The following is a 26,161-nucleotide window of genomic DNA, read 5'->3' on the forward strand; positions in this document are numbered from 1 at the left end:
TGCAGAAAATCAGAAATACCAAAAAAAAGTCAAGCAGTTATTGCAAGGTTACAGGATATGAGGTTAATATAGAAAAGTGAGTCACTTTCCTATGTAAGTGCAATGAGTAAGTGGTATTTGAAATTAAAAACAATGCCATTTGTGATCATTTTGGCAGCACATATACTAAAGTTGGAACGATACAGAGAAGATTAGCATGGCCCCTGCGCAGGGATGACACACACATTCATGAAGCAGTCCATTAAAAAAAAAAAAAAACACAATACCATTCATATTAGCAGTCTGCCCCAAATGAAATGGTTAGGTATGAATGTAACAAAATATGTACAAAGTTTGTGTGAGGTAAACTACAAAATCACAACATATCTAAAAGGCCCTCACCAAAAAAGATAATACAGATGTGAAGTAAGTATATGAAAAGATGTTCAGCATCGTATGTTATTAGGGAATTGACAAACTCCAAAACACTGACAATACCAATTCCTGATGACAATGTGCAGCAGCCAGAGCTTTCACTTATTGCTAGTATATATTTATATTCTTTTTTTTTATTCTAAAGAATTTTGAGATAAACAGAAGAGTATGCAATGAGACTGAATGGGGACATTAAAGAGTAACATAAAGTTGCCATCTGGCCCTTTACAAGAAAAGGGGGGGTGGCCAACCCTGTAGTAGAGGACCATATCCAAGATATGATTGAGGGAACGTAGGCACAAACTTATAGTGACATTGATTACTTTTAATTATATAATTAAGATCCAAACAGAAGTTTGCAGATAGGGGAAGCAGGTACAGAAACATTATAAATGAGGTAGATAAACCATTGAAACAGGAAATTTTAGAAGCCACACTCCTTTTCACCATGTATAAATTTATTTCACAATGTAAATGAAATGGATAATTCTCTGTGAATACATAATCTACCAAACCTCACCCCAGGAGAGGTGTAATGTCTAAATAGACAAACTTCCAAATAAAAACTTGAGAATGTTGTTCAAGATCTACCCCCAAAATTTCACTGGGAAATTTTACCAAACCTTGGAAGAACAGGAAATCCAAGGAGAATGGCATCAGCAAGCTGGTGGAACAGGAGTTTTCTACCATCTTTACCCCAAAGAACACTGATGGTGGCAATCACACACAGGTGAGAGTACCTTTGTGGGACCCAGGAATCCAGGAGAGAACTTCCAGCACACCACTGGGAGGACAAAAAAATCTTGAGATTGGGAACACTGAAGAGAGTAAGCAGAACAGTTTCACTTTTGCTATGTCACCCCATTTCCAAGGTGACACAGCTCAGTGCGAAAAGACGAACTTGGCCTGCAGTTTCTCCCACAGGGAAGAGTGAGAGCATGTGAGTGAGCTTCCTACTTCCCCAGCTGTGAAGGATGCTGTCAAAGACACTTCTCTCTCACTCTTTCACAATACAGGGGTGATCTACATGACTGAGGGGCAGGGAGAGACTGGGAGCATAACAGCCAGTGTTCAGAACTCAACAAGGAACACAGATCTTACTAATCACACACTCCATTAGGAAGCCTGGCCACTAGCTGATGGGAACACTTGACCTGTGAATCCCCCCATCTGACCCACGGGCATCTCTGACATTTCATTCTCCTTACCCACATGGTGCTCCACCCTATAACTGCAGAGTACAAGTCTTTGAGGACAGTTAGAATAAGTAGAAAGCCAGCTCAACCCTGTTGAAGTGAAAGAGAACATACAAACTTGGGCATTTAGCACTGCTGTAGGGAAAGCAAACAGGAGACTCATAGCATGTAGCCTGGCTTCGTGGAATTAGGAGAAGGCATACAATCATAAGAATTCACTCCTAAGAGGGGACAAGAAGTTTGGAGTAGGCATATTCGTAGAGAAGGTATGATAAAGCCTCAGAATCCCTAGCAGGGCTGACAGAAGGCATTTTTCCCCCCGAAGGCAGTTAGTAAAGACTGGAGGAGGTGAGTAGTTCTTCAAATGCTAAGACGACAATGTAAGGCTTAAAGAAACATGAAAAATCAAAGAAATAATACCAGTAAAGGAACAAAATAATATTCTAGTAACTACTCCAAAAGAAATGGAGATCTACAATTTGCTTGAGAAAGAATTCAAATTAGTTGTTTTGAAGAAGCTCAGTGAGCTTCCAGAAAACACAGAAAGACACCCCAGCAAAATCAGGAAAACAATATATAAAACAAGAAGTTTAACAGAGAGATAGAAATCATAAAAACAAAACAAAACAAAAGAACCAAAGAGTAATTGGGGAGCTGAAGAATACAATGAATGAAATGAAAATAATGCAATAGAAAGCATCAGCAGTAGAAAGAAACAGAACAAAAGACTCTGTGAACTTGAAGACACGTAATTTATAATTATAAAGTCAGAGGAGAAAAAAGTAAAAAGAATGAAGAAAAAGTGAAGAAAGCCTATGTGAATTATGGGATATCATCAAGTGAAACAATGCATACGCATTAGAGGAATCACCGAAGGACAAAGAGGGAGAAAAGACAGAAAGCTTATTTGAAGAAATAATGGCTGACAGTTTTCCAAATCTGCGGAGAGAAATGAGCATCAAAGTTCATGAAGCCTGTAATTCCCGTATATTTTCAACCCAAAGAGTACTTCACTGAGACACATTATAATAAAATGTCTAAAATCAAAGACACAGATAATTTTGTAATTTTGAAAGCAGCAAGAGACAAAAAACTCCTTATGTCAAAGGAACACCCATCAACCTACCAGTGGATTTCTCAGCAAAAACCTTATAGGCTGGGAGGAGAGTAGGTTGATATATTTGGTCCTTAAAGGATAAAAATACCAAGTAAAAATACTATACCCAGCAAAGCTGTCCTTCCAAAATGAAGGAGAGACAAAGATTTCCACAGACAGACAAAAGCTGAGGGAGTTCATTACCACAAGACCTGCCTTCCAGGAAATGCTGAAATTAGTTCTTTATGTTGAAATGAAAGGATGCAAACATGAAAATATAAAACACTGATAAAGCAAGTGTATAGTCAAACTCAGGCACTGTAATAATGTAGATCACTTTACCACAAAAGTTAAAGGACAAAAATATTAGTCATACTATAGCTATGGCATTTTTAAACGCATATACAATATAGAATATGTAAATTGTGACATTAGAAACAAAATGTTGAAGGGAGTAGAGTTTTTGTATGAGGTCAGAGTTAGCTTATCAGCTGAAAATAGAATGTTATATGTTATAGAAACCATAAGGGAAAAACTTATAGTAGTATTCAAGCAATTTTTAAAAAGGAACCAAAGTGTACCAATACAGAGAATCATCAGATTACAAGGGAAGACAGCAAAAGAGGAAGAAAGAAAATATAAAATAGCCAGAATATGAATAAAATGACGTGTAAGACCTTACATATTAGTAAGTACTTTAAATGGGTTATCAAACCAAAAGAAATAGAGTGATTGAATGGATAAAAAGCAAGACCTAACTATATGCTGCTTACAAGAGACTCACGTCAGCTTTAATGGACTGCTGAAAGTGAAAGAGCTGAAAGTAAAGAGATGGAAAAAATAACATTTGATGCAAATGAAAACCAAAATAGAGCAGGGGTGGATATACTTATGAAGAAATACACTTCAACTTCAAAAACTTTAACAAGAGACAAAGATGGTTATTATGTAATGATAAAGGAGTTAGTTCATCAAGAGGAAATACCAAATATATACATGTACCCGGAGCAGTTAGGGAAGAAAAAGAAATAAAAGCTATCCAGATCAGAAAGAAAAAGTGAAATTGTTTCTGTTTGCAGGTAACATGATCTTGTATACAGAAAACCCTAAAGATCCTACCAAAAAATTGTTAAAACTGATGAACAAATTCAGTACAAAATTAATATACAAAAATCAGTTGTGTTTCTATAGACTAACAGTAAACTATTAGAGAAAGAAATTAAGAAAACAATTCCATTTATAATAGCATCAAAGAAAAGTCCTTAGGAATAAATTTAATCAAGGAGGGGAAAGACCTATATGCTAAAAATTGTAGGACATTGATAAAAGAATTGAAGAAGATGCAGATAAATGGAACAATATCCCATTGTTGTGGATTGGAAGTATTAATGTTATTAAAATATTCATGCTTCCCAAAGAGATCTATAGATAATATAATCTCTATTAAATTTTTTGGTATTTTTCACAGAAATTGAAAGAAAAAATCCTAAAATTTGCATAGAACTACGAAACAACCAGAATAACAATAGCAGTCTTCAGAAAGAACAAAGCTGGAGGTATCACACTTCTGATCTCAGAATATATTGCAGAGGTATAGTAATCAAAACAATATGGTACTGGCATGAAAACAGACACATAGCAGAATGGGACACAATAGAGAGCCCAGAAATAAACCCAGCATAAATGGTTAATAATCCTTGACAAAGGGAACAAGAACACACAGTGGAGAAAAATCATCTCTTCAATAAATCATATTGGGAAAACTGGAGAGTCATATGCAAAAGAATGAAACTGGACCTCTGTCTTATACCACTCTCAAAAATTAACCCAAAATGGATTAGAGACTTTAAATGTAATGCCTGAAACCATGAAACTCTAAGGAGAATACATAGGGGTAAAGCTCCTTGACAGGGGTCTTGGCAATGGTTATTTGTATACCCAAAGCTTAGGCAACAAAAGAAAAAATAAACAAGGGGGACTACATCAAACTAAAAAGTTCTGCACGGCAAGGGAAGCAATTAATAAAAAAGGTAGCTTACAGAACGGGAGAAAATGTTTGCAAACCATATTTATGCTAAAGGGTCATTGTCCAAAATATATAAAAAATTTATACAACTCAATAGTAAAAATGATCATCATCATCATCCAATTTAAAAAATGGGCCAAGGACCAAAGAAGGCAAATCAAGACCATAATGAGATATCACCTCACACCTGTTAACATGGCTTTTAATTAAAGATAGAAGAGATGACAAATGTTGGCAAGGATGTGGAGAAAGGGGAACCCTAGTACACTTTTGGTGAGAATGTAAATGTAAAAAATTAAAAATAGAACTACCAGATGATCCAGCAATTCTACTTCTGGGTATTTTTCCACGGGGAGAAAACTTAACTCGAAAAGATACATGCACCCCTGTGTTCATTGCATCATTCACAATAGCCAAAATACGGAAACAACCTTAGTATCCACCAGTGGTTGAATGGATAAAGAAGTTGTGGTATTTTTTATCTATTTCTATCTATATTTACATGTACCTGTACATCTGTATCTGTACCTACATCTATGTGGATGTAATGAAACAGCCATGAGAAAGAACACAATCCTGTCATTGGTGACAACATGGACGGTCCTAGAGGACATTATGCTACGTGAAATAAACCAGACGGAACCATGATCTCACATATATATGAAGTCTTAAAAAAAAACAAATGAACTAACAGAAACAGAGTTGAATGGTGATTACCACAGGTTGCGGGGTGGGAAAAATGGAAGAGATGGTGGTCAAAGAGTACAAACCTTCAGGTACAAGATATAGCAGTTCTTTAGGTCTAATGTAGAGCATTATGACTATGGTTCATGATGCTGTATTGCACACTTGTAATTTGCCAAGAGAGTAGATCTTAAGTGTTCTCATCACACACATTAAATAAATGGTATGTGAGGTGATGGAGTTGTTAACCTGAGGGTGGTAATATTTTCACAGTGCATAAATATATCAAAGCACTCTGTTGTACACTTACATATACAGTTTTGTCACTTATACCTTAATAAAACTAGGGGGAAGCAAACAATAAACTAATTAAGAGACAGTTTCTTTCAAAGAACAGGATATGCCAGTGCTACTCTTTTTGTGGGACTACATCAAAATAAAAAGCTTCTACACAGCAAAGGAAACAGTCAACAAAACCAAAAGACAGCGTACAGAATGGGAGGTATTTGCAAATGACTTATCTGATAAAGGGATAGTATCCAAAATATGTCAAGAATTTACACAACTCATGGCACCTGGGTGGCTCAGTCAGTTAAGCATCTGCCTTTGGCTCAGGTCATGATCCCAGGGTCCTGGGATCAAGCCCCGCATTGGGCTCCCTGCTTGATGGGGAGCCTGCTTCTCCCTCTTCCTCTGCTGCTCCCCCTGCTTGTGCTCTCTCTCTCTGTCAAATAAATAAATAAAATATTTTAAAAAATTTACACAACTCAACACCAGATAAACAAATTATCCAATTAAAAATGGGCAGAAGACATGAAGAGACATTTCTCCAAAGAAGAAAATAAGGAATACTTCCTATTATCCTATGAAACAAGGATGATACTGGTACCAAAACTGACATAAAGATTTACTAAAAAATATACCACAGCTCAGTCTCACTTACTAATTATTAGTTTGGTAGTTATAATGCTATAATGCTATTTTGGCTTTATATATTTTAGATATCCATACTGAAGTATTCAAGGGCAGAATGTTAGGATGACTTTTTTAAAAAATATTTTGCCTATCATTTACTTTAAACTATTTAAGCACTGGGATGCCTGGCTGGCTCAGTTGGAAGAGCATGCGACTCTTGATCTCATGGTTGAGAGTCCGAGCCCCACGTTGGGTGTGGAGATTGCTTAAAAATAAATTAATTAACTTAAAAAAAGACCTGGCTATAACATTTAAAAAAATAAATAGGGCGCCGGGGCGGCTCAGTCAGTTAAGCGTTCCACTCTTGATTTTGATCTCGGGGTTGTGAGATTGAGCCCCACATTGGGCCCTGTGCTGGACATGGAGCCTGCTTGAGATTCTCCCTCTGCCCCTCCCCCCCAAAATAATTATTTAATTAATTAAAATAAGCATTGAATGCATATATAACTATAGGTTTTAAGGTTCATAGGCTGACCACATCATCATTCTATTTTTTAAGGATTTCTGAGTCAGTCATGAAGTACTTATTTGTAAACCTTTTAAAATGAGCATGTTTGAAATTTCTAGGTACTTAACTTTTAGCCTGCTTTCTCTATGTTTGTAATTTCAATTTCTTGAATACAAAAACAACTTAAATACAGGACCTCAAAAATAATTCATATGGAAGGATACTTTTCCAAGGCTTACAAATGTGGTACTTTTACATTTGTCTGACTTAAACAACTTTCAAGAATTGGATAATGAGAAAAGAACTTTCCAAATACATGTAGAGAGAGATGTGGAGCATTTGAAAGGGAAGTAGGGTACTCTGAAGTAGAGAATTAAAGGACCAAAAGAAACCCTACCTATTTAGAGAAATTTAAAAAGCAAAGTGCCTAGCAGAACATAGATGGTGTGTTGTACACGTGAAAGTGCTGTAATATTGTGTGTCGGTTATACGCACGTGAAACAATTAAAACAACACAAACTAAAAAGCAAAATGAAAAATAATAGAAGTGAGAGTAGGATATTAGACAAAGAACATAATATTAGAGAATCCCAGTTCAAACATGAATAAATGTTCTGTTTGGCCTTTTCACCATCATATCCTTTTCTTCAATACTTTCTCTGTAATATATTTTATTAAGTATATATTTATACAGGTTTTTTTTGTTGTTGTTATTGTTTTTACTTAGCCATCAGAGTGACTGGAGTCCAGGAATAATAGCAGGCCTCTTTCAGAAGCTTTATAGGTCCTCCTCTGTAGATTTTCAGAAAAAGACCCCTCTCTGGTTCACTTAAGTGTCTGGATTTGTTCTTTAAAATAGGAAGGTTATGGGGCACCTGGGTGGCTCAGTCGGTTAAGCACCCGACTCTTGATTTCAGCTCAGGTCGTGATCTCAGGGTCGTGAGATTGAGCCCTGCGTGGGGCTCATGCTCAGCTCAGAGTCTGCTCTCTCCCTCAGTAATAAATAAATAAAATCTTTAAGATAGGAAGGTTGCATAGGTGGTAAACTCTGTCTTCTGTGTTTGTTACCTTACTCTGCATCATATGGCTGTCGCATAAACAGTGAGTTGACTAACTCACTGGTTGGTTGTTCATTGGGATAGCTTGGTCACTAAAGAAGATTGCAAACTTGTAAGAAATAGAAGAATTAGAAAGAAAGGGGTGTACAATTTAGAAAGTAATGATTTAATTTGGAAATGATTATATGAGAAGTAAAAAGAAGAGGATCCAAGTTAGCTTAAAATACAGTGGAGAAGGAATAAAATCTTGAAATGAACGTACAGAAAATGGGAATGTGTGGGAAGTCTTAATATTTTACCTTGTCTAGGAGGTACTGAATCACTGTAACAGAGCAATTAGCAAGATAATGGATTTAAACTTGGTTTACGCCTTTTCTACCCTGAAGGGTTTTTTTTTTCTCTTTCTGTTTTTAAAAGATGTATCAGATGTAACTTGTTTGATGATGCCCCTTCAGAAACTTAGAGTTTATGTAAGTTTTTCATGTGATCATAAAACAATGTCGCGAAGGTGGAAAAAGAAAGGTAATGATGCTTTTCTTTGGGGCCGGGTGGGGGGCATTTTCCAGGCATAGCCCTTTTGTACCTGCAGTTGTACCGGGTCACGTGTGACCAGACCTACCTGCTCCGATCCCTGGATTACGTAAAGAGAACGCTTCGGAACCTGAATGGCCGCAGGGTCACTTTCCTCTGTGGAGACGCCGGACCCCTTGCTGTAGGAGCTGTGGTGTATCACAAACTCAGGAGCGACTGTGAGTCCCAGGAATGCATCGCTAAGTGAGTTTTTCAAACTGGAAGTATTTTCTCTAAATTCTCAATTCGAGGTCTTACTGTAGAAAGACATTCAAAAAGGAAATTATTTTTTAATTCATCTGCTGTTGGCAACAGATCTTTCCAAGAAGTGAAGGAGGTTTGTGTGTTAACGCTGAGCGTAACGAGATCACATGCCTCCTTTCTATCCAAGCTTGTGTCTGCCTTAATCTGGGGAGAAATAGACATGTTTCTTCGTGTTACCTTACTCTTTTTCCTAAATAATTTTTGGTTGCCTTCATTGCATGAAAATTAGCTTATATCTATGCCTTAGATTCACTGTCCTAACTAAGTTATTTTTTAGGTTCTTTTGTTTTGGGACAGTTAGAGAGTGTAAAACTTTTATTGCACCTATTGGTTTATATTCTTTTTCGAAGTAGAAATCAGGGCCTACTCCCATGGTCTGGTGGAGTGTCTGGCACACGCTAGTCAGTTGATGTTTGTTGAAAGAATGAGTCAAGCTAATTCCCAAACATTGACTACATTTTAGTACTATTTCTTTTAATTTCTTTTAAGTTTTAAATCACTTTCTTCTAATTCTTATTTCAAAATTGAGTATCATCTCTTACATGGTTTAGACTAGGTATCAAGGTAGATAGTCTGAACAGAAAGGTGTGTTGTTATTAATGTGCTGTCTGAGAGGGAAATTAGTGTAGTGGTGAAGTTTTTATTGTTTGAGTTTTGTTTGTATTTCTTAGAATCAGTTTTAAATTAAAAATAAATAACAGGTAGTTTCTAAAGTGATAGGGTTACTAACAGTTTCAGGAAGAGGAGTTTCACAGGAATTTCTCCAGGAAAACAGAATTTTTCTTATTGGGTAGACTTTTGCAGCTCCAGAGAACCATCGTGTGCCGAGATTCAGACCTCCCTGATGAGCTGCTTTATGGACGGGCAGGTTATCTGTATGCCTTACTCTACCTGAACACGGAGATCGGTCCAGGCACCGTGTGTGAGTCAGCTATTAAAGAGGTACTGTGGGGTTGCCGTCAGCCCATGGGCATCCTGTCGTCTCTACCATCCCAACCTATCTGTTAGCACAGAGCTATGTTAGTGGCTGGACTCTGTTTCTAGCTAGGAGTAAAATCTTAAGGCATCTCATAAAAGCAATAAATAGCTGCTTTTTTTTCCTTTCTAGGAAGGTTTTGTTTTTTTTTTAATCTGTCCTCCTCTTAGGCCTATTAATTCACCTGTTTTTCCTAGTACCAAACAACAGCAGCTTCAAAAAGATAGAATCTTTATTTCTCTTTCCTGAAGCATCTGCACTGGTAGGCAGTCGCAGCGAATATGGCTAAGGAGCTGGGTTCTTCTCTTGTCTCCTACCCTATCCTAGGCGCATGCCCTTATCTGCATGCCCATAGCTAATTGAGCACCCCTCGGCTCAAGACCGGGGAAAAGTAGAGGATAAGCAGCTCCTTTTCTTTTTTTTTTTTTTTTTAAGGCCACGATCCAGAAGTGGTCTACTTCACTTCTGCTCACATCCTACTTCCAGAACTTAGCCAAAGGACCATCCGTGTCTTTCTGTAGCTGAGAGGCCAGACGCCCAGCTAAAACTTGGAGCACTGTTACCAAAAGGATGGAGGGAGAAAGGATATGAGGGAACGATCGTGTCTTTGCTACATAGTCGTTACAGATATGATATTCGTTTGACTTAACTAAAATCTACATGCCACAAGAGACCTCATTTCATTAGCCTTTCATAAATACGGCTAAATTCCTCCAGCCTTTCCTAGAAGATGTACTGCCAGTCTTTTGGAGAAAACATTGCAGTTACAAGGCAACTAAGTAGTCTAGGGTAGTTTTTATAGGAAGTTTTTCTAGATTCTAGTAAACTGTTCATACAAAGCACTTTTTTTAATGTTCTTTAAATCTATTTTTTTATTATTATGTTAATCACCATACATTACATCATTAGTTTTTGATGTAGTGTTCCATGATTCATTGTTTGCGTGTAACACCCAGTGCTCCATGCAATACGTGCCCTCTTTAATACCCATCACCAGGCTAACCCATCCACCCCCTCCCCTCTAGAACCCTCAGTTTGTTTCTCAGAGTCCATCGTCTCTTGTGGTTCATCTCCCCCTCTGATTCCGCCTCCCTTCATTCTTCCCCTCCTGCTGTCTTCTTTTTTTAACATATAATATATTATTTGCTTCAGAGGTACCGATCTGTGACACAAAGGACTTTTAACGTTGTGGTTTGACTTCCTAATTTCTTTTTGTCTTCTGAGATCGTCTTCTGATTTCTCTCTGCGTGTATTTATTAATTTATAAACTAAAGATAACGGGGTGGCTACTGACTGCTTCTAGATTTTTGGGTTAAGAAATCTGTATAGAATTGTTAGTGTTAAGTAGACGAAAGCAGGATACACGTCAGTTCTTTAGGCATATGCTGTCTCCTTATCTCCATAGGTAGTCAGTGCTATCATCGAGTCCGGCAAGACTCTGTCGAGGGAAGAGAGGAAGGCCGAGCGCTGCCCGCTGCTATACCAGTGGCACAGGAAGCAGTATGTTGGAGCGGCTCACGGCATGGCTGGGATTTACTACATGCTAATGCAGGTAAAGAAGGGTACTCGGAAACACTAATACAGTGACTATGGTATACAAATATTCGGCCAGATAGGAAATGGGGACTGAAATTTTAGTATAAGTCAAGCAGGCTGAAATAAGGATCCTGCATTGAATCGTGGATACTTAAGCTCTGCTTCGTGAACCCCAAGCACTGAAGTGCTAAGAGCGCATTTTTTTTTTTTTTTATTTGAGAGAGAGAGAGAGAGCACATGACGGGGGAGCAGGAGAGGGAGAAGCAGGGAGCCCGATGCAGGACTCGATCCCGGGACTCTGGGACCTGAGCCAAAGGCAGCCGCTTAACCAACCGAGCCACCCAGGTGCCCTAAGAGCACATTCTACGTGTGGTTTTGTACTGGGTTAGTTGTCTAGTGGCCACATTTTTCTTTGGTCCATGTCCTTCTGCTCATCGGAGTCGTTAACTCTTTGAATAGAGGGGAACCTTCAGGGAGCAGAAAGGGCCTCCAGGATCCCGACTGAGGCAGAGACTTTTCCTATTCACATACCCCCAACTTGCTTTCGGTTGTGTTCTAAACTTTCAACTAGTTTATTGTTGTGGTTGTGATCTTGTCTCTCAGTCATGCCTGACATTGCGTGAATTGAGTAGTCCCCGATCCGTCAAGCGGGCAGAGACTCCACCCCAGATCGTGCTTCAACCTGCTTCCAGCCTTTTGGCCCGTGGTGCCCTTCCCTGCTGGGTACACAGACTTTTTTTTTCCCCCCCAATTAAGCCTTTCTTTATCGACCACACCCATAACAGAGTGACTAATGCTCAAAAATCACAAAGCTAGCAAGTCAAGGACCCTTCTCCAAAGAAGACATACGAATGGCTAAGAGACACATGAAAAAATGTTCATCATCATTAGCCATCAGGGAAATTCAAATCAAAACCACATTGAGATACCACCTTACACCAGTTAGAATGGCAAAAATTGACAAGGAAAGAACAAATGTTGGAGAGGTTGTGGAGAAAGGGGAACCCTCTTACACTGTTGGTGGGAAGGCTGGTTGGTACAGCCACTTTGGAAAACAGTGTGGAGGTGCCTCAAAAAATTAAAAATAGAGCTACCTTATGACCCAGCAATTGCACTCCTGGGTATTTACCCCAAAGACACAGATGTAGTGAAAAGAAGGACCACATGCACCCCAATGTTCATAGCAGCAATGTCGGCAATAGCCAAACTGTGGAAAGGGCCGAGATGCCCTTCAACAGATGAATGAATAAAGAAGATGTGGTCCATTTATACAATGGAATATCACTCAGCCATCAAAAAGGAGGAATACCTACCATTTACACTGACATGGATAGAACTGGAGGGTAATTATGCTAAGTGAAGTAAGTTAAGCAGAGAAAGACAATTATCATATGGTTTCACTTATTTGTGGAACATAAGGAATAGCATGGAGGACATTAGGAGAAGGAAGGGAAAAATGAAGGGGGGGAATCGGAGGGAGAGATGAACCATGAGAGATTATGGACTCTGAGAAACAAACTGAGGGTTCTAGAGGGGAGGGGGGTGGGGGGATGGGTTAGCCTGGTGATGGGTAGTAAGGAGGGCACGTTCTGCATGGAGCACTGGGTGTTATATGCAAACAGTGAAGCGTGGATCACTACGTCAACAACTAATGATGTAATGTATGGTGACTAACGTAACAAAATTTAAAAAAAAACTTAAGAAAAAATAAATGTTTTGTTTTTTTTTATTTGTTTTAAAGCCGGCAGCAAAAGTGGACCAAGAAACCTTGACAGAAATGGTGAAACCTAGTATTGATTATGTGCGCCACAAAAGATTCCGATCTGGGAATTATCCGTCATCATTAAGCAATGAAACAGATCGCTTGGTCCACTGGTGCCATGGTGCACCAGGTGTCATCCACATGCTTATGCAAGCTTACAAGGTCAGTACCTCCATTTGTATCATAATCATTTAATGTTTAGAAATCCACTTTTCTCCACCAGGTTCTGAGTTTGATTTTGGCCAGCACATTTGCTTGCAAACTAAAAACCTTTTTGAATTAATGTGTTTACAAAGTAAAGTCTCCCTGTTTCACTTTATCATCCCTGTAGTTGGAGCTGTAAGGGTATGTATGTGTGTTTTAACAGGGATTATATTCATATGTAAAAAGAAAACCTGGGGGACAGCATAGTAATGATTTTTATTCTGCGTGTGAATATCCGAGAAGGCCGTAGGCACTATTATAACTAAGCGCTTTTTTGTTTGACTTCACGTCATTTATTTTCTTGGTTGAATAAGCCTTTATTGTTGGATGAGGATGCTTATTTGGGGCCCTTTAAGTTTGAGTTTAAAATTGTTATAAAATTATTCATAAGGGAGAAGTGTGATGTTCAAAGTTTTACACATATGGGGTATTATAGAAAAATAGGCAGTCCCTTTACTGAATAATTCTGGTAGTCTCAAGATACTATTTGGGCACAATATTAAGAATGCATTCGATTTTTCTCCTGGACTAAGAATTAACCTTGTAAGTTGAAAGCAAACAATGCTTCTTTTTTTTTTTTTTAAGTTGTCTTTAAATGTGTTTTCTTTTTCTTTTTCTTTAAGAAGAGAGAGAAAGAGCGAGCGTGAGAGGGGGGAGGGTCAGAGAGAGAAGCAGACTCCCTGCTGAGCCAGGAGCCTGATGGAGGACTCCATCCTGGGACTCCAGGATCATGACCGGAGCCGAAGGCAGTCGCTTTAACCAACTGAGCCACCAGGCGCCCCATAAATGCGTTCTCTTAATATTTTATTACATAGAAGTTGAAATTACAAACAGCTTTACTGTATCCTGTAACATTTAAGTTTTTTAACATTTCTTGGAAAAATAATTCACGTTTAAAGAAAACAATGTTTTCAAGCAAGTTTTTTAGAACACTATGCCACATTTGTTTTTATTTTTTAAATTTCTTATTTGAGGGCGCCTGGGTGGCTCAGTTGGTTAAGCGTCAGCCTTTGGCTTGGGTCATGATCCCGAAGTCCTGGGATTGAGCCCCGCGTTGAGCTCCCTGCTCAGCGGGGAGCCTGCTTCTACCTCTGCCTCTGCCCCTCCCCTCAGGCTCACTCTCTCTCTTAATAAATAAAATCTTGAAAAAAATGTTTTTATTTGAATGTAGTTGACACACAATGTTGTATTAGTTTCAAATGTACAACATAGTGATTCTACAAGTTTATACGTTATGCTGTGACTACCACAAGCGTAGCCACCATCTGTCACCATGCAGTGCTGTTACGGTATCATTAACTATATTCCTTATGCTGTGCCTTTTATTCCTGTGACTTTTTCATTCCATAACCGGAAGCCCGTATCTACTACTCCCTTCACCTATTTTGCCCAGCCCCCCCAACAACCATCAGTTTGTTCTCTGTATTTACAGGTATGAGTCTGCTTTTTGTTTGTTTATTCATTTTTCTGTTTTAGATTCCACATATGAATGAAATCTTATGGTATTTGCCTTTCTCAGTCTGACTTATTTCGCTTAGCATAATACCCTCTTGGTCCACCCATGTTGTACCAAATGGCATGATCTCATCCTTTTTTATGGCCGAGTGATATATTACAAACACACACACACACACACACACACACACACACACACACACACACCACATCTTATTCATTTGTCTGTCAGTGCACATTCAGGTTGTTTCCATATCTTAGCTATTATAAATAATGCTGCAATAAACAGAGGTGCATATATCTTTTTGAATTAGTGTTTTTGTTTTCTTTGGGTAAATACCCAGTAGTCAAATTAATGGATCGTATGTTATCTCTGTTTTTAAATTTTTAAGGAACCTCCATACTGTTTTCCACAGTGGCTGAACCAATTTTCATTCCCATCAATAGTGTGCACGGGTTTCTTTTTCTCCATATCCTCTCCGACACTTGTGATTTCTTGTCTTTTTGATTTTAGCCATTCCAACAGGTGTGAGATGATATCTCGTTATGATTTTGATTTGTACTTCCCTGCTAATCTGATTAGTGATGTTGAATATCTTTTCATTGTCTGTTAGCCATCTGTATGTCTTCTTTGCAAGAGTGTCTATTCAGGTCCTCTGCCCATTTTTTAATTGGATTGTAAATAATGCTTCTTTTGTAATTTTATCCTTTTAATGCATCTTTATTTGTAATATTTGATGTTGGAGGTGTTGTTCATATATCAAAGTATATAACAGTAACCACAATGATTGATTAGTGTTTTGGCAAAGTCTCTTAGTTTTGTAGAAATAGATAGAATTAATGAAGCAGAATTCATATTTCTACCTAGAAATAACAAAAGAACTAATCCCCGAATCAATTTTATTTTCCCTTTGTGACTAACCATAATAATTTAGAAAAATTGTGGGGAATCTCATGATTTTGCCTAATTTTTCAGAATTTTTTTAGTCCTCCTACAAGAGTAACACCTAAGATATTCAAATACAAAAGTCAGGTATGAGCATTTAAGAAAATAACTCAGAAAGTTATGATAAAAAGAAAAAGCATAGTGAAATATACTCTTTGGAAATCAAAAGAACTTAAGGATTCATCTTCTTAACAATACCTCAGTCTTTATTTTTATTTTGATTTTTTTTTTTAAGATTTTATTTATTCGTTTAAGAGAGAGCACGAGGAGGGGGAGCAGCAGAGGGAGAAGCAGACTCCCCACTGAGCAGGGAGCCGGATGCGGGGGCTCGATCCCAGGACCCTGCGCTCATGACCTGAGCCGAAGGCAGACGCTCAACCAACCTGAGCCACCCAGGCATCCAATACCTCAGTCTTTAAATTAAAATAAAATTCTGTTCAAATCAGTGCCTCCCATTTTTAGAGCCTTAGAATGATTGTTGTAACTTCAGTGACATCGAGATAAGTCTCTAATGTTATAATTGTCCAACCATGACGAGTATATTGTTGACAAACAAGGACCCTTCGATATTTAAAACAGATGTATGACTTCGAGAAAAAGTGAAAGCTTTTGTTTGTCAGACGCCTTTTGCTCTTTCACATTAAGGAGGGCAAGCAGTGCAGGTGGGTCCTCCTGGTGGCCAACGGTCTCGGCTTCTGAGGGTCCCGTCCGTCCCCCCCCCCCCCCGCGAGCCAGCGGTATGCAGGTAATCGGGAGCCAGCACGTCCAGTGGGGCCATCAGCCTAAGGAGATCCATTTCTCCTAGCCCCGTTGGCAGTCATGCCGTCTGTTTCTACGGCCGCTGGTAACACACGGGGAGCACACAAACCACCCATAGCAGAGCCTGCTCGCGGCAGTACCACAGATGCCTCCCAGCAGCTGCTGCCTATCCGGCTTTGGCTCAGAATATCATCGGAATGTCTGTCCCTGCCTTACTTCTTCTGAAACAGCAAGTTCCCTCTTCTCTTAAGCATAGAGCAAAGACATTATGATCCCATACTTAGTCACTAAAACTTAATTCTGTCCATTTACATCAAGATTCTCAAACACGAGGAAGGCAAGGAATATCAGAATCTTTGGGGGCAGAAGGCTTCAGTGGTAATTTAAAAAGGCATAAATAATATAATTTTACAATATATGAGTGACGTGTGAGATTGGTGTTCGGCCAAGGTGGAGGATGGGGTGGGCAGAGACAGGGTAGGGGGTGGGGTGGAAATGCAAAGCTAGAGAAACACAGCTCGAGGGTCCATTTTCTCTCAAGTTATTGTTAAATTAAGAGCAATATCTGCATTCATTGAGGCTGTCTCAGAATTAGGAAGTGCTTGCATTTTATGTAAGTTTTCAACATTTTCTCTTGCTGGCATGTGAACTCATAAGTTCTTCAAGAATGCTGATGAAAACATAAGGTTTTCAAGTGTTTGCAAAATTATTAATATCCTTCACAAATAAAACTATAAATTGAGTCTAGTTTCACTTAATTTGTTTTCCCTTCCTAGAGATGCCAATCATGTGTGTTAGTTGGGTGGACTTTACTTTGTATGAATATATACTATTAATTTAAAATTATATTGTATTCTAGATGATCCTTGAAAAATGTCAGGATTTTAATAGTATTCTATGCTATATTAGGAATTATATTACTTGCAAATGATTTTCTAGCAGAGTACATTTGTGGGCCCTATAACCGGAACCTATGTTGCTGAGCAGTTCTTGATTATCTGACAGTAAACTACAGGTGATGGTAACCAATTCTTCCTTCTAACTACACACATGGGCCTGCCAGCATTAGCAGTATGTGGATTCAGCCACTGTAAACAGATGCTAACACTGGTCAAATGAAAATTGTATTTGGAAAGGTATTTACAAATATGCGGCCCAGGAAAACCATGTAAGTCATACCAAAGTGATATTGATATAATCTTTTGATTCCGTAAAGTAGGAAACCACCACACCTTCCCCACTCCTGTACTTGCGTGCCTATGCTGAAAACCCCAAAATAGAGCTGTATTAGAAATGCTCTCGGAGGGCGCCTAGGTGGCTCAGTTGGTTAAGCGACTGCCTTCGGCTCAGGTCATGATCCTGGAGTCCCGGGATCGAGTCCCGCATCGGGCTCCCTGCTCAGCGGGGGGTCTGCTTCTCCCTCTGACCCTCCCCCCTCTCATGCTCTCTTTCTCATTCTCTCTCTCTCAAATAAATAAATAAAATCTTAAAAAAAAAAAGAAAGAAATGCTCTCCAATGGTCAGCCATTGACCAGACATCAGAAATTGTTTTCATATAAACGGTGTTCCAAAAGCTCATTTGTAAGTTGATTATTTGAAACATGGAATATCTTGAAGGAGTGCATATCAGAATCAGCTGGAGAGAGTCTTTCAAATTATACTTCTTTCCTTCTTCCTCAAGATGGTTGATACCTTCCTGAGTGTAAGCATCCCTTATATAAATCTACCACTTTATCAATTTGTTTTCCAGTTGTTTCTAGTTTTTTACTCTTACGAATAAGCTGCTTGGAACATTCTTGTACAGGTCTTTTTGTAGACATGTGTTTTCATTCCTTTTGGACCAGTACCCAGGAGTAAAATTGCTGGATCACAGAGTGAGTGTAAGAAACTGTCAAGACCTTTTCACAAAGTAACAGCTGTTCCATCAACAATGTAAGAGAGTTCACATCTTTGGCAACATGTGGTACTGAAAGGCTTTTTAATTATACTCTGGCTGATATTTCATTGTAGTTTCTAATGGATAGCAATTTTGCTTGTGTTCATGGCTCATTTATGTATCTTGCTTTGTTGAACGTCTGTTCATTCCTTTTACCCACGTTGTTTTATAGTCTTTTATCTTTTTATTATTGAGTTGTAAGGATTCTTCCTATGTTCTGGTTACAAGTCTTTGTCAGATAGATGTTTTGGAAATAATTTTTTTTTAAAGATTTTTCATTTATTTGGCAGAGAGAGACACAGTGAGAGAGGGAACACAAGCAGGGGGAGTGGGAGAGGGAGAAGCAGGCTTCCCGCGGAGCAGGGAGCCCGATGCGGGGCTCGATCCTGGAAATAATCTTGTAGTTGGCCTAATCGTAATCCTTCTGGTATCTTTTGAGGAATAGAGTTTTTAATTCTGATAAAGTCTGTGTTTTATCAAGTTTTTTATGGTAATTTCTTTCTGTATCTTGTCTAAGAAATTGTTAACCAAAAAAAAATAAACAGCCAGTTATTTTACCAGCAAAATGGGCTTATTCAAGAATAGCGGAGAATTACATTTTGGGATATGCAAGCTATGACAAAACCGTAGGCAAGTCCAACAAACAAAGGAGATGAACATTATTTTATGGAGGAGAAGGAGGAGTCGGGGAGAGGTTGTTTTGAATGTAAGTCCATTGGAAAAAAGCAGGAGTTCAGGGTCATGACAGTTTCTCATTGGCTGAGTTGCAGGGATAGTCGATTTCTTGTAGGAGATGCGGTGAACCTTTTTTCCCTGTTGGGGCCTATAATCGATGATTCTTTCCTGTTTCCTCTTCTGTTGGGGTCTGTAATTGACAAGTCTTTCTGGAATTGAGTAGAGTGGCAGGCTTGCCCTTCTAACCTCCCAACTCCACTTTAGTGAGGTTTCCCTTTATTAATTGTCACAAAATTTTACTTACCCCCAGGTTATACAGGTAGTATTCTTCTCCAAGCTGCACGGATTTCGATTTAGAACTATGAGCTATCTCTAACTACGGTTTATATATTACATGTGTATTTTGTATATTAGGTTTGTATATGTGATGTAAGAAGAGAGATTCTTTTTTGTAAGCATCAGGATATCTGATTGTTCCTACATTGTTTCTTGGAAAGACTTTTCTTTTCCCCCATTTGATTGATTTGGTGTCATTAATACTCATAACAAGCCACTGACTTGAAGAACCAGTATCCTTTTAGAGTTGAGAAAACTGAGACATTGAGCCACTTGTCCAAGGCCAGGCTGCACAGTTACAAGGTGACAGAGCTGAGATTCAAACTCAGGCAGTCTGACCCCAGAGCACACATCTCAGTTGCTTTCATGAGTTAGAGTCTTGCTTCTGACCCTGCTGAATAGATTCTACATCAGGAATAGTGAGTGAAATGCAAATGTCTCTCTGTTTCCCCTTCTACCCTCTGCATACACTGGTGCACATACTTCATCTCTCTTTTTTTTTTTTTTTTTTTTGTGAGGTCACTACTAATCAGTCACAGGTAGATGAATCCTGTTTGCTGCGCCCAAGGAGATCATCTCTAGGACCCTTTTGCCTCTAATTCATTTACGCTAGCGTGGAATGAGCTAAGCAAGTGGAGATTACTGACAGCAGATTCTGAGGGAAGGACTAGAGAAAATAAATGAAACATGAGGGGAAAGAAAGGAAAATTTAAAAGGGAATTTGAGGAGGCAAAAACAGACAGCCTCCTCCTGCTGGGCATTTGTCTTCGTCAAGCTCATCTGTCTCTTTACATAGAAACCACTCAGTGGAGACCGTGCCAGTATGTTGTGCATCCCAGGCATGTCTGCTCCAGGAACTGCAGGCAGCTTCGTGCTGGTTTCCGTGGGATGGATTATGACAGGTCTCACCAGCCCCGATAGTGCCAGGCCATCAGGGTCTTACTGATAATGTGGCTGACCCAGGATATTGAGTATTCTCGACCTAGCTGACAGGATATTGTGGAACCATCAGTCCCTCAGTTGACTTCACCAGGAGCGTAGTTAGTGCTGGAGGGCATGTTGCTCCAGGAATTAGAGAATGCTTCCTGGTTTCTGGTAGCTTTTGTTTTAATTTTTTAGCTAAATTTTAGAACTAGTTTTGCAAAACCATGAACTGGGAGGACGAGGGGAAGAGGTGGGGAGATTAAGGTTGTGAGGTGCGGTACTGTGGTGTTGGCTGGTGGTGTTTGTGGTTCCCCCCAGAGCGGTTTCAGGTTTCCTGATGCGTCATTGACTAGCCTGAAAGGGAAGCTGTTTGGCTAACTCATGATCGAAAACATCTTTCTCACACTCTTTTGCTTTCCACTGCGCAGGTCTTTAAGGAGGAGAAATACTTGAAAGATGCCATGGAGTGTAGTGATGTCATCTGGCAGCGAGGTTTGCTTCGGAAGGGCTATGGGGTCTGCCACGGGGCGGCCGGGAATGGCTATTCGTTCCTGTCCCTGTACCGTCTCACGCAGGAGAAGAAGTATCTCTACCGAGCTTGCAAAGTAAGGAGTCTTTTTTTTTTTTTTTTTAAAGATTTTATTTATCTGAGAGAGAGAATGAGAGATAGCACGAGAGGGAAGAGGGTCAGAGGGAAAAGCAGACTCCCTGCCGAGCAGGGAGCAGAGTAAGGAGTCTTTATCGAGACCACTTTGGAATACCCCCGAGCACGCACAAAATCCAGAACTACAGCTCCTCTCCTTCTCTTAACTGGTTTCTCCCAGCTCTGTGGTCTCCCCTGTTTCTCCTGGCCCAGCAGTACCCCTTGCCCGGGAATCCTTTTCCCTGAGTGCTTGGTGAATTCACTGCAGTGTCTCATTTGCTGCCTTTTCACCAAGCGAAATCTCTGCTCTTAAATATGTTTCCTCTTAGTTTGCAGAGTGGTGTCTAGAATATGGAGCACATGGGTGCCGCATCCCCGACAGACCCTACTCTCTCTTTGAAGGTAAGTGTGAGCAGAAAACGCTAGGTTTAAATATCTGGGTGAGTGAATTTGGTCCTTCTGTGTGTCTCTGCACTGGCCCTATTGCATTTGCCCTTCTTTGAGTAATAACTCCACAACTGTAAAACAACTGTGAACAAAGTAGTTTATCGCTGAAAATTATGTCGAGTCTCTGTGCCTTACCTATTTCGTGCACCCGTGAGCGTCCTTCCAATATTTCTGAAGAATATGTGCAGACAACATAGAATGTTTGCTGCTCAGTAATAGAAGAAATAATAAGGTTACTCCTCTGCATTTTGTCTATAACACTGTGTATATAATATTGATCTATTCACAGGAAACTTGTTTAGTTATTTAAATAATGTTTAATTATTTCAGATATATAAAGAAGTATGACTAATCGATATTAGTAACTTAAAAGTATTAGTAGTTAGGAAAATAGGTAGTTGGAAAAAATAGTAGCACACTCAAGAACAAGCAAAGACAGGAAATGAGCAAACGCAGTAAGTCTGCTGCAAAGCACCTTATATAGACTATAATTCAGGAAAACAAAATAGAAACCCTACAGAGAGGACTCATACATTTTTTGTATTTATATTGTGTGTGTGCCTCTGTGTGTGAATTAGATAATTTGTAATGTAAGCCACAGAAATCAAAGGGCAAAGGTTGAATGGTATTAGGATAAATTGGTGATAACTTTTGATTACTTTAGAGCTACATCTTGTACTAATTCCAAAGTAAACTTCAAAAGGAATAAATGATTGAATATTTTTTTAAAAAATCAAACAATAGATGGGTGTTGAACTTTGTCAAATGCTTTTTTCTGCATCAGTTGATAATGATCGTGTGAATTTTTTTTCCTTCTTTATTAACATTGTGGATTATATTGGTTGATTTTCAAATATTAAGCCAGCCTTGCATCTCTGGGATAAACCTCACTTGGTCTTCTTATATATCGCTGAATTGTATTTGCTAATATTTTGTTGAGGATTTTTGCATCTGTATTAATGAGGGATTTGGCCTAGAGTTTTCCCTTTTTGTACTATCTTTGCCTGCTTTTCGCATCAGAGTAATACCGACCTAATAAACGGTATTGAGAAGTATCCTTTGCTCTTCTGTTTTCTGGAACAGATAATGTATTACCTGGTGGAAGAATTGGTGTTGATTCTAACATAAATGTTTGGTAGAATTCTCCAGTGAAACCTTGGAGTAGAGATTTGGGTGGGGACTAGTTAGTTTATAGGGCTGTTCAAGTTATCCATTTCACATATGGTAAGTTTCAGTAGTTTGTATTTCTGAGACATTGTACTGTTTCACCTACGTGTCAAGTTGATGTGCGTAAAGCTAATCCTTTATTTCCCTTCTGATGTCTGAATTATCTGTAGTGATAGGCCCTATTCTGCTTCTGCTCTTGGGTATATTTTTTAATCATATATTAGAAATATAAGCAGAAAATAGAGCACTTGCCATTATCTTTTGCAGATTAATATCCTTTTAATATTCAAAGCAGTCATAATGAAAAAATAATCCTCAGAAAAAAATTTCAGTCTTTTACATCATTAAAATGCAGTGTATTTGCATTAGATAGAACAGAGTTAATACCTGAACTCTCAGTGGAGTGCATTCAGGTCTATTAATGGCAGCTCCAAAGTCCGAGTAGGTCAAAATCTTTGAATGTACAACTTCCTAAAGGCTGGGAAGTTAGATTCATCTGTTCCCCTATGCCTCCCAAGTGCCTGGAAGTGGGCTCTAGGTAGATCCTTGTGGGGTGGGTGGAGAGTACTTCTAGTGCCTTTGGGGAGGCGACTAGGCTGAAAGGGTCACTGACACCGGTAACCCCTTCTGGAGCTTTCTCCTGTCCAAGCGCCCCGTCGAGGGCAATCTGCTGCTCCACCCCACCAAAACAGGAAAACAAATGGACCACACTCTAGGGTGTCATGGGTCATCGTCTTTTTGTAATAGGTTCTAATAAGTCAGTGTTTTTCAGATTTCTTAAGCTACTGGAACCCTTTCTTCAAATAAAAACTTACAGGGTTAGTCTGAGAACAACCAAAATGTAGGAAAACAGCTAATGACACACACAAAATGTGAATGAATTGCAAAATCATTGAGGGAAGAAACCACACAGAGCAGGCTATATATACTGTGGGGTTCCATTCAAAGGACATTCTGAAACGGGCCAGACTACTCCGTGCTCGGGATGGCGGCAGGGGTAAGCTAGAGAGGGACACACAGTGGGGAGGCGATGGAGATGGTCCATATCTCTTGATAGGAGTTTGATTTACACAAGTGTGTGCATTTGTCAGACTCAGAGGAGTCCACTGAGGACTTGGGTGTTTCGGGGCATGTAAATTTTACGTCAAAAGAAAAGCTATAAACAAAAATCCAATAAGGGAGGAATTGTTCTGATTGAAAAGGGAGATAAGGGGCCTAGAGGCTGGAGCCAGCCAGCTCGCAGGCTTCCTCACCCACCTTCCTGTAGGTCTATTTAAAGCCCGATCTTGGTGCAGACTACAGTGATTTGCGGTGGGGATTTCGATGAAAACAAAGTTCATTTTATTTATTTTTAAGATTCTATTTATTTATTTGAGTCTCAGCGAGAGCATGAGCAGGGGGAGGGGCAGAGACAAACAGACTCTCCCCCCCCCCACACACACCCCCACCCCTGAGCACAGAGCTCAACACAGGGCTCCATCCCAAGACCCTGAGATTATGACGTGAGCTGAAGTCAGATGCTTAACCGACTGAGCCAACCAGGCGCCTCGAAAACAAAGTTCATTTTAAAGTAGCATTCGTGTGTGTGTGTGTGTGTGTGTGTGTGTGTGTGTGTGTGTGTGTGTGTAATGGAATATTTATTCAACCATAAAAAAGAATGAAATCTTGTCATTTGCAACAACATAAATGGAGCTAGACAGTATTGTACTAAAGCAAACTAAGTCAGAGAAAGACACCATATGATTTCACTCATATGTGGAATTTAAGAAACAAAAGAAAGGGAAAAAAAGAAAGACAAACCAAGAATCAGACTCTTAACTACAGAGAACAAACTGAAGGTTGCCGGAGGGCAGGTGGGCGGGGAACAGGTGACCGGGCTGAAGAGTACACGTGAGGAGCGCCGAGGAACGGAGAGAAGTGTTGAATCATTACATCGTACACCTAAAGCTATAACACACCTATAGTGTGTTAACTCTACTGGAATTAAACTTTAAAAAGTTTTTAAAAATTAAAGTGGCATTCTTAAAATTCAAAGAAGATACAAAATGCAACCTTTTTGTTTGGACTAGGAATAAAGCTCTGAGAGAGGAAGTTTTATAGTTGAAATAGCACAATAGCAGCACCCGTAACTTTTTAGGTGGCCATTCTATGAGATCATCTTAGAGTTGCAAGATACAAGATTAAAGCCCAGAACCCAATTTAAAAAAAAAAAAAAAAAAGAAGGGAAGAACAACTGGTATTGTTATCTGCTGGGTGCTAATATAAGGATTTCTTTGTGTTTTTTTTTGGTTTTGGTTTTGTTTTTTTGTGAAGTCGTTTGTAAAGTCCTCAGCACCTTTTCCATCATCCCTGTCGCCCCTGGTACAGGCAGTGATTACAGGTCACTTTGTTTCAGACGCTCCCCTAATGCCCTTGAATAAAAGGATCCACGTTGTATGTTGCAGGCATGGCTGGCGCCATTCACTTTCTCTCCGACATCTTGGCACCGGAGACATCCCAGTTCCCAGCATTTGAACTTGCTCCTTCGCAGAGGAACAAAAAGATGTGAAGAGACTACTAAGACACCTGTTTGGACCAAAAGCCAGATTGCTTAGTGCCTGACACAGAACCAACTGTGAATCTTGAAGAAGGCCAAAAAAAAAAAAAAGAGAGAGAAGCAGACACCTTCACGGGCCCCCTTTGTTGCAAAGACCCTCAAGTTAGAGCATGAATGACAGAAACCATCCCGTCAGCGTTTTGTAACAGTGTTCCCCTCACTGGTGTAAAATATGAATTCTTCACCTCCGGCCTTCTGTAGCATTTGCATGTTTCTTGGTGTTCGTTGTCTATAGGTGTAAGTTGTTCCAAACAGAAAGCCCTTCCCTTCCCATGAGCCCGGAGCCGACCGCACACGAGGGCACGGCGGCAGCCACTTCTCTGTATATGAGATTTCAAGGGACGGGTCTCCTGTGTTGACAGACGGGGAATAGGCAGGCGGTGTCTCTCTCATATACCACAAAGCGTCTCTAAGGTGATATCCTCATGATGCTTTGTCAGCACTCTCTGTGAGTACCTTTCAGACAAGCACGAGGGAAAGACCATTCCTAAAACCGAAAAGAAAGAAGACAGATTAAGAGGGGGGTTTGGCTGGAATGGTTGGGGGTGGGGGGTGTGGGTTGAGCCTTTGCACCAGGTCGCCAAACACTCCGCTCCCTCTTTGTGTTTTGTTCCCCCTTAGTGTTTTTCAGAAGCCAGAGGGCATGCATTGCAGCTCTGCTGGGGCGCTCTGTTCTCAGCTGAAGTTCCGGGAACCTGTGTGGAGTTCCAGAGGCGCCTGTCAGTCCCAGTCCAGACCAGCCAGTGCCCTGGGCGCTGGACTTCATGATACCAGAAAACATCCAAGGGAAGCCTCACCATGACCACATTGTAAATCAAGTAGGGATGACTAAGCATTGGCAGTTCTAGATTTGGCTTACATTATTAAAACAGACTACACCTCAATTTTATCATCATCATAACCTATTATAAGTTCAGTGGATAAAATTCCAGATGGAGATAAGCAGATATTCACCTGTTGCCATGTCCCTGCAATTACACTACTTCAAAATTTAATAAGTTATCTCAGTGTAAATTTGGGAGGAATACGGTCATTTTTGGTCATTGAAATCTCACATCTGATTGAAAT

The 26,161-nt window shown here is 39.6% G+C and overlaps 1 protein-coding gene and 1 non-coding gene across 2 annotated transcripts in view; both read left to right on the forward strand.

Annotated features, from left to right (window-relative positions):
* Positions 1-25,298, forward strand: part of LANCL2 (LanC like glutathione S-transferase 2) — a 57,711-nt gene extending 32,413 nt beyond the window's left edge. The window contains exons 3-9 of the mRNA XM_028108968.2: positions 8,464-8,671; positions 9,526-9,673; positions 11,113-11,259; positions 12,985-13,167; positions 20,669-20,845; positions 21,213-21,285; positions 24,942-25,298. Coding sequence (XP_027964769.1) covers positions 8,464-8,671; positions 9,526-9,673; positions 11,113-11,259; positions 12,985-13,167; positions 20,669-20,845; positions 21,213-21,285; positions 24,942-25,045 — 1,040 coding nt within the window. The 3' untranslated portion in view covers positions 25,046-25,298. The remainder of the gene's footprint in view (positions 1-8,463; positions 8,672-9,525; positions 9,674-11,112; positions 11,260-12,984; positions 13,168-20,668; positions 20,846-21,212; positions 21,286-24,941) is intronic.
* LOC114213721 (U6 spliceosomal RNA) lies at positions 142-248 on the forward strand. The gene has a single exon (XR_003610261.1). It is a non-coding gene; the product is annotated as a U6 spliceosomal RNA (small nuclear RNA).
* Positions 25,299-26,161: the final 863 nt, after the last annotated feature.

Source organism: Eumetopias jubatus, unplaced genomic scaffold (genome assembly GCF_037043125.1).
Source record: "Eumetopias jubatus isolate StellerSeaLion01/CBP00866 unplaced genomic scaffold, mEumJub1_p1.0 scaffold_14, whole genome shotgun sequence".
Classification (NCBI taxonomy): Eukaryota; Metazoa; Chordata; class Mammalia; order Carnivora; family Otariidae; genus Eumetopias; species Eumetopias jubatus.